The following is a 9,397-nucleotide window of genomic DNA, read 5'->3' as shown; positions in this document are numbered from 1 at the left end:
ACATTATCTTCTGTAAAATCTATGTGTGTTAGGTCGTAGCACCATTGTTGGTACGATTGTGGAATGTTGGGTATAAGTCATTACCATTAACAAATACTGTACCAAAGAATGTGTTGAAGAGGTTTGCTTTAACTGTTTCATCATTATATTCTTTGTCGTTAGAATCTTTTAGTGGTGGGATGGATCTCGAGTCTTTAAGTTTGTTGTTCACAAAATTATAAAAATTATAAGCTCATCAGTCCTTAGGTAATGACTGCATTCTGAAGAAAAAAGTCAAACAGCAGACAAAATAAAAAGGCAATCAAAAAATCTAATGGAGAAAAGCCTGAACATTTTTTAAAAAAAAAAACATATTTTGGGCAAGAACCCAGACAGCATTCTATATGCTGCAGAGATATGGCTATTTGTTATCACTTCTTTATCTCCTGCAGTACATCTGCATCTGTAATGCAACTTGGGATTGTAGTGCACCAGTCTCCTAACACAAGCTTGCATTATGGTAACTTGCCTGAACTTTGCTGGGTAAAATTATTTCTCTGCAGGTTCTTCAATTTGTTGTTTGTTGACAAATTAATTCATTTTACCAGTGTAATTTGCTTTCTTGCTGTCTTGTAAATGCAGAATAAAGTTTATTTGGCTTTTTACTTTTGCTGTGGTTTTCATCTAATTAAAACTTTTTCACTTTTCCAAAACAACCAGTATCCTGGCCCAATCAGGATACAGTCCAGTTGCTAGGTGACATCAGTCCCCTCCTTCGGAACACCTGCAGGAATGTCCTTGGTTCCCAACAGAAAGTATTTTGTTTTAACTATACTATCCCAACTATCTATTCTCCCCTCCCTGTCCCTGTCCCTGGCTCTAGTGTGTCAGTACTGAAGACCCAAGATAGCCTGTCAGGCCAGCTTCATGGTTGACATCAGCTGCTTTTCACACACACACACTTCTTGCAATCTTCTGTTTCTGAATGTGAAAGCAACAAACTAAAGACTTAAAAAGTTGGAATAATTTGTAATTTTTTTAAAATTGATTTTTATCATTATATTATGCTTTTAGTTTAGTTACAATATACAAATGGAACAATAAGAAAATATATTGAAATTTATGTTATAATTTAATCTTAAAGAGAATTTTTATAAAATCATGTTTGGTGGTAAAAAGGCAAGAAAATTTTAGCTGGAAATACATACACTAATCCAAAGTTAGTAAAAATTAATATAAAATAGAAACCAGAGTCTTTCCTTTTTGGGATTGTTGGATAGACAGCTAGGAAAAGAGACCATGAAATTTTGTTTTTATGTATGATTAGCGGATAATTCGGCGTTGCCTGGGTATCAGACGGAGCCTCCTTGTGGAGTACTGTGAAGCCGTTACCATGGCAACTGCACTGTGCTGTACAGTAGAAGCCATTTTAAGGCACAACAGGCTGTATCTTAAGAGAACTTGAATCTAAAATGCACAGTATCACTGTCAAAAGTATTGTGATTTGACACTATAGTTATAATTCATTCCTTTTCATTTCAGCAGCCCAGGCATTCCAGAGTTATGCTGAAACATACACACACACACACCCAAGGGGTTTTAGGAGTGTCTTACCCCCACAGTGTTTTTTTCCAGAGAGTAAGTCATCTGTGTACCAAATTCTACAGGGAACAGCCTTATAGGTGATTATCTGCATTAGCAGGCACCTCCCGAACACTTGCCCTCTTTGCTTGAAGCTGAGGGCCTAGGGCGGGTGTCGGCAACCCATGGCTTGGAGCCGCATGTCCCATCACTGGTTGGCCCAGCCCCTCGCCCCTTTTATTTTTTTAGATATTTTTGGAAATCTGGGCTGGCTGAGGAATGATCACCAGCCGTGGCAGAGACTTCCCTTTGGGAGACCCTACTGCCCCTCCTCCTCTTGTGACCCCCTGGTGGGCTGTGGCTGAGTCGGGAGCATGCGTACGCATGGGAAGACCCTCCTCAAGCAAGTGCCAAAGCGCAGGAAAGCCGCGAGCGGGGCAGGTGGCCGCTCACTTAAGAAGGGGCTTTACATGTGTGTACGTGCTCATGGCTCAGCCACAGCCCACTAGGAGATCACAAGAGGAGGAGGAGGAGGGGGAGGAGGGCTGCCGGAGAGTGCGGGATCAAAACTGCCCTGTACCTGCCTTCACGCCACATTTGCGCATAAGGCAGCCTTCGCTTCCTACCACTTCGGGCAGGAGTTCGCCCCTCCCCGCTCGGCTGAAGAGCTGCAGGGGATGGGGGATGACATGGCAAAGTGATGGCCGGAGCCTCAGTGCAGGAGAGAAGCCGCCTCCTCTTAAGACCCTCCTTAAACGTGTGCGTACGCTCCCGATTCAGCCACAGCCAGCCAGGGGGTCGCGAGAGGAGGAGTGCGGGAAAGAGGAGGACAGTTGCCCAAAGGGAAGCCTCCGCTACTGCTGGCGATTTTTCCTCAGCCAGCCCGGATTTCCAAAAAGGAAAAATAAAAGGAGTGGAGAAGCGCTCCAAGAAGAGCTTGCTGGCTTGGCCCAGCCACGGCTTTCTGAGAGAGAGAGAGATACAGAGTGAGAGAGAGAGAGACATACGGGGAGAGAGGAGGGTGGGAGAGATAGAGAGAGGGGGTATAGATGGGAAGATAGGGAGAGGAACAGAGAGATACAGAAGGGGGAGTGGAGAGAGAGAGGGAGAGAGAGAGCTATAGAGAAAGAATGGTTTTGTGGCTGGGTAGGCGTGGCTAGGTGGGTCATGTGACTGGGCAGGAGTGAGTGACATTGAGTTGGCGGTGCCCACCCAAGTTTTGTGGCTGGTGTTTTTTTTTTTCTGTGGGAAATGGGTCCAAATGGCTCTTTGAGTGTTTAAGGTTGCTTAAGTGTGTTGCTTGAGTGTTTAAGGTTGAGTGTTTAAGGTTTAAGGTTGCAGACTCCTGGCCTGTTTTTTCTTTGTTTGTTTAAAAACCAATTCCCCTTACCAGAGGGAACACACCCACCCACACACTCACACACCGAGTGGTGCTAGGGGTAAAGGAAATAAATAAAGGTTATTCTTTTATAAATTGTAACAAATGTAATACCAAAGTGTGAGACTATCTGTTTGCTGTTTTCTGACTATGCAAATTGACTACAATTGGTAATGTAATCAATTGTGGAGACAATGTATTATGACTTGATAAGAGCTTCCCAGAGACAGAAACTTACGCTTGAGCCAAAAATCCTATCAGGAGACAGGAACATTGGCCCAAGGTGAAAATTATAAGTAAATAAGAAAAGATATCAGAGAATGGACGGAAATTGCCAAGATGACCCTTAAAGGTGTAAAACAACAAAAAGGACAAAGGGGATAAGGGGGGAATTTCTTAGGCGTGGCGTGCATTGTGTAGGAGTATAAAATGTGTAGCTTGAAAACTGCTTCTTGCGCTCTTTGAACTCAATCCAATTGGGAAGAGTCTAAGAGGCCGCGCTTGCAACCGCTTTTCTATTTTTTTATTTTCATATTTTTTTACAATAAATCTTTGATTTTGTTAATCAGACTTGTCGGAGTTGTGAGTATCAAAATTGGGTTTTAAATCTCACAGGGGTGTCTTACTCCCACAGTATTTTTTTCATCTGTTTGGTTATATTATATCTCAAAATTGGAAAGATTTGGCACTACCCACAATGGAGGACTGGTTGGTGAAAATGATGGAATTTGCAGACATGGCCAAATTGATTTCCCTGATTAGAGAAAAGATAACATGTATGTTTATTGCTGATTACAAACCCCTCATAGACTTATTGCATAAAATGGGGGGGGGATAGGTTTTATGATTTTTGGCTTTGAGGATTAGCAGAGCTTTTCTTTTTGCAACCTTAAAAATTACTTAAGTCATTTTGTAATTGCATTTGCTACAAAGAAAATCATAAGCTACTTCTTTCTAATTATTATTATTATTATTATTATTTAAATTTGTATTGTATTGTATAATTCTTTTCATTTCCTCTTTTTGTACTTTTTCACTTTTTCTTTTTTCCTTTCTTTACTTTATATTAGTTATTTGTTAATCTTTATCTTCTTTTCAAAACTCTTAATAGTAATATGTTATGTTTTTATCTTGGTTGCCCAGAGTTCCATAGGTTAAATGGGCAATTTGTTTAAAATCCATCCATCTAGTGGATCCATCATATTTTATAAATTTCATCACTTCAGAAATGTCCTTTGTTTGGGATAAACACAGACATTATCCTTTCTAAAACCAACCATTCTTCACAAATCCTTTTTTTTTTCTTCACGCCACGCTTTAGAGAACTTTCCTTTTTTTTCAAATACTATAGTGAGAATTTTATTTTCATTTCATTTCATTTTTTCATTCATTCAATTTACTGTATATGCCACTCTCACTCTGCAAAGCGACTTTTTAAATTAACTATATATTTTAACACATTTTTAAAAAAGAACAATAGAAAAATAAATTGTTATTTTGAATGTGTTTGATGCTTTCAGTTTTTAGTCTGCCAGGAAGCAAAGCTAAGAGAATCCTTTTTAAAAAAAAGCTCTTTCCAGGTCTATCATTGTTAAGAACAAAACAATGACATAACCTGAAGGTCAAGGAAACTTAAAGAAGTTTAAACAGTTTGAAAAGAGAAGAGACATGGCAAATAAATTATATAAGATGTCATGGGAGAAACAAATGGAAGATTTATTCAATGCATTCAAGCCAACACGAGGTAATTTTTTTCATTTTTGTTGTCCTTGAGGTGTTCCCAAACCATGAATACATCCTTAACGATTTAGTCAATATAGAAGTGAAATGTATTTTCCTGGTTTTTGAGACATATTTAATTTATCAAATTTATTTGCCACCCATCTTGCAGTTCAGGTGACTCTGAACTGAGATTAAGCATTAGAGAAATTTGGTTCTAAATTACTCAGAAAAATCCCTGTGTAGAACTGATGCCTAATATGATACATGCATACCAGTGGTGGATTCCTCTCAGTGTCAGGGTTCCAAGTAACACCCCCAATGAAATCAAACTCTGAGGCTTGTAATTCCTCAAAGCTAACTTTTTTTAGATATGTCATATCAGCACATCTGGAAAAACCCGAATTAGAGCTTCCAGGTTTTCCTCACCCAAAAGAAAACTAAAGACCTTGCCCACTTCCCCTACATGTCCACCACTGCTCCAATCAGTTCCTTCACGTACAGAAGACAGTCTCCACTTTCTTCTCTGCACAGCTGTCGGACACCTTGGTCTTGAACTCCTCTGCAAAGTTTTGTTATGGCTAATTCTACTTCACTCATGCAATCCCCCCTCCCAACTTCCCATGGTAGGATTGTCGCAGGCCTGGATCCTGAAGGCACCAAGGTAATATGGCTTCCAGGCCTGACACCCAGTTCAGTCTGGTTCTATAGAACCAGTAGTAAAACTGGCAGGAAGCTCTGCCCACCCACCCTGATGTCATCATGCGCATGTGCAGAAGCTTCTGCACATGTAGAACTGTTGCGAACCAGTACTAAAGGTACTGATGCATACATTCTGATGTCAGGTTAACCACCTACTTTTTTCAGTTTGCAGTTCTGGCCGTAACTGAGATATGGTTCATAGAGTTCTTTGGAATCAGTTTTAAGCAATTAACTGTACTTTGCTTAAAACTGATTCCAAAGAATCCTATGAATTTATTCTTTCATCTCTTCGGAAGGAAGCCAATTCAAGGTATCAGTTTTTACAGAGAAAGAGGACAAATGTAGCAATAGAGTGAGTTTGCATTCTTGCAAATATTTGGGAATATCTTGTTGGAAGATGATTTATGAATACATAAATCTGTAGTTGTCAAAGGAATAAAGAGAAGAAGGGGAATGGTGAGAGAATCTATTTTTACTTCTTTTTTAAAAAACCCATTACTGTTTCTTTCTGCAATGTCTCATTGCAATGTCTCAAGATTCTTCATCTGTATTTTAGGAATATTTTCCTTGGAATGTTCACAGGAATATTCAGAATTTGGAACATTCTCTTTGCTTGTGTTTCATATGTTGATATGTACATATGCATGTTCCTGTAGAACCTTCATTACCTGTTACAGAAATGATGGAAAAGCCCTGGCAGTTTAAATTTTGGGATATTAGCAATAAATTTCTCAATGTGGTGAACAACGTGTTGATAGCAACTCCACAAAATTCAAATTCACCAGGTAACAGTAGAATCTCTTACATTTTGCTGGAATATTTAAGTGCTAGTATTAGCCAAATTATTGATGGGATGTCTTTGATCGTAGTAATTATTGTAATCACAAGATTCAGATTGATCCAAAGGACCATCATAACAATGAACTGTCAGGATTTGCTGTCCAACAGTGAGTTAGTAAAAACTTAAAACCATGGTTTCAAGACCTCCCCTGAATGGTCCATTCTCTAATATTTCATCCCCAGCATGACATTGTTGAGCACCTATTTATCCTGGGCACCTGCCTTTCTGCCAACATGATTCTTGCCATACAGTTTTCAGAAGGATAAAAAATAAAAACAAAATATTTTTTTTCAAAAAGGTTTTCATAGGTTTTTAGCATTACTTTCATTAGATAGGCCGTGATAGCTCAGGCTGTAAGAAGCCTGTTATTAGAACACAGCAGCCTGCAATTACTGCAGGTTCAAGCCCGGCCCAAGGTTGACTCAGCCTTCCATCCTTTATAAGGTAGGTAAAATGAGGACCCAGATTGTTGGGGGGGCAATAAGTTGACTTTGTAAATATACAAATAGAATGAGACTATTGCCTTATACACTGTAAGCCGCCCTGAGTCTTCGGAGAAGGGCGGGATATAAATTTATTTATTTATTTATTTATTTTTCACATTTATATACCGCCCTATCTCCCTAGGGACTCAGGGCGGTTCACAGGCAAGTAAAAAATACATATAAATACAGACTAAAATAACAATTAAAAAACTTATTCCACATAGCCGAATTGTTAAAAACAATATAAATAATAAAACCCATTTAAAACCAGTAAATTTAAAATCTAATCCAGTCCTGCGCAGATGAATAAGTGTGTTTTAAGCTCGCGACGGAAGGTTCGGAGGTCCGGAAGTTGACGAAGTCCTGGAGGGAGTTCGTTCCAGAGGGTGGGAGCCCCCACAGAGAAGGCCCTTCCCCTGGGTGTCGCCAGACAGCACTGCCTAGCTGACGGCACCCTGAGGAGTCCCTCTCTGTGAGAGCGCACGGGTCGGTGAGAGGTATTCGGTAGCAGTAGGCGGTCCCGTAAATAGCCCGGCCTTATGTCATGGAGCGCTTTAAAGATTGTTACCAAAACCTTGAAGCGCACCCGGAAGGCCACAGGTAGCCAGTGCAGTCTGCGCAGGATAGGTGTCACGCGGGAGCCACGAGGGGCTCCCTCTATCACCCGCGCAGCCGCGTTCTGGACTAACTGAAGCCTCCGGATGCCCCTCAAGGGGAGCCCCATGTAGAGAGCATTGCAGTAATCCAGACGAGACGTCACGAGGGCGTGAGTGACTGTGCATAAGGCATCCCGGTCTAGAAAGGGGCGCAACTGGTGCACCAGGCGAACCTGGTGGAAAGCTCTCCTGGAGACGGCCGTCAAATGATCTTCAAAAGACAGCCGTTCATCCAGGAGGACGCCCAAGTTGCGCACCCTCTCCATCAGGGCCAATAAATGTAAATAAATTTTAAAAAAAAGATTTGCAAATGTGTTGTAGTAGATTTATCGCTTTCATATAATTTAACTGCTGTCTAGTTCCTATTAGTTCCTTTCTTGTTCCTAACAAGAAAAAATGGTTCCTTGTGATCAGCCTTCTCCCCCTGGGTTGTCTTACACACACACACACACACACACACACACTCACTCACTGGGTAGGGGCAAGCAGTTCAGTCATTTTTAGGAGCCTCTACAATATTCTCTAAACGTTTCTACTAGGTCTACGCTGATCTAAATAATTTGGAACTCCCAATGTTTCTTTGTGTCATGTCCACTTTCTCCTACTCCATCTCAGTTACAATTATCTGCTATTTATTTTGATAAAGCATATTGTTAGCCTTCTGTCAGTGGTTTCTCATTCAATATTTCCAAATCAATAAAACCATTTCACTTTGCCTCAAATGCATGACTCTATTTCTTTCATATTATTTTTCCCCAGGGAGTTCTTTTGATGTAATTTCTAATATCTCATTAGATTCAAAAAGGAATCCAATCTTTATAGGTGCTGATAATTGTGTTGTGTCCTGTATAAAGTCTGGTGATGGACAGCTTCAAATACAGCTCATGGTGAGTATTTCATTTATACTCATTCTTTTTTAGAATACAATTCATTGTATTCCTTATAGACCTTGGAAATCTTGGAGATTTTCTAGTCCAGCCCCTGCGCAAGCAGGAGAACCTATACTATTTCAGATAAGTGACTGTCTAGACTCTTCTTAAAAACATCCAGTGATTGAGCAGCTACAATTTCCGGAGGCAAGCTTTTCACTGGTTAATTTTTCTAGAAAAATAACTGGTATTCCTTTTTCACTAAGATTAGGATTGTGTCTAATCAATGAAATAAGAGTACTCACAATCTGCTCGTAAATAAACATGTACCAGATTATAGTAAAGCTACCTTTCTCTGTCAGTGTTTCTCCCTGATATAATTAGTGAAAAAGTTTTTTGTGTTTTCACAAATAAATTAAATTGTAGTTCTGGGCTTCATAGCATGGAAAAGCAAAGTATTGCCTAGACTACTACACATGTGATTAAAAGCTTCCTGTGATTCCAAGTTCTAAATCAGAAACGATGATACTCTTAATGGGAAGAAGCTTTCTGCAAGGCCAATCTTCATTAAGCCATGATGTCATGTGATATAATATTCTTTGTTTTGCTAAAGACACTTTCATTTTTTAGGAGGAAAATATTATGAAATTGTATAGAACACCAGAAAAGTTCAAGAATCTCACTTTCTACAGTAAAAGTGATGGCAGGCCAAAGATTTGCACTTTTGAATCTGCAGAGTTTCCAGGTTGGTTCATAAGCACTTCATCTGAGCCAAATAAGCCTACTGGTTTAAGTCAAAAAGGAGAACCTGAAAACGTCTTGTTTTATTTTACAAAGATATTTTAAATCAAATTTATAAATGGAGAAGATAGTTATTTCGGTGTAGGAGGAGGAAGAGCCTGGAGATGGAGTCAAGAAAGGATTCAGCTTAGAATTGTTATGTTCCCACAAGTGGTCCAAGTCCAACCCCTCTTGATTTCTATTAATTCTTGATAGCACCAATTTAATGCTGACTGTTAGTTAAGTAGATTCTTGTCAACTAATACATTTTGCACCTTTGATCTAGAAATTTGTAAAAATTTGTATGCACAAAGTGTACTTTGCAACCAATACAATTTTCCAGCTTGTGAGTGAGACTTTTGCATTAAAGGGTGAATTAATTTGTTGCATTTCTTTTGACCCACATT

The 9,397-nt window shown here is 39.6% G+C and overlaps 1 protein-coding gene across 1 annotated transcript; it reads left to right on the top strand.

Annotated features, from left to right (window-relative positions):
* The first annotated feature begins 4,606 nt into the window (after window positions 1-4,606).
* Window positions 4,607-9,056, top strand: LOC131203968 (interleukin-36 alpha-like). The gene is made up of 4 exons (XM_058194710.1): window positions 4,607-4,682; window positions 6,016-6,144; window positions 8,101-8,228; window positions 8,841-9,056. The coding sequence occupies exons 1-4, from the start codon at window positions 4,607-4,609 to the stop codon at window positions 9,054-9,056; spliced, it is 549 nt and encodes a 182-aa protein (XP_058050693.1).
* Window positions 9,057-9,397: the final 341 nt, after the last annotated feature.

The sequence above is a fragment of the Ahaetulla prasina genome, chromosome 9 (assembly GCF_028640845.1).
Source record: "Ahaetulla prasina isolate Xishuangbanna chromosome 9, ASM2864084v1, whole genome shotgun sequence".
NCBI classification, from domain to species: Eukaryota; Metazoa; Chordata; class Lepidosauria; order Squamata; family Colubridae; genus Ahaetulla; species Ahaetulla prasina.
This window is presented reverse-complemented; position numbering and strand designations above follow the sequence as displayed.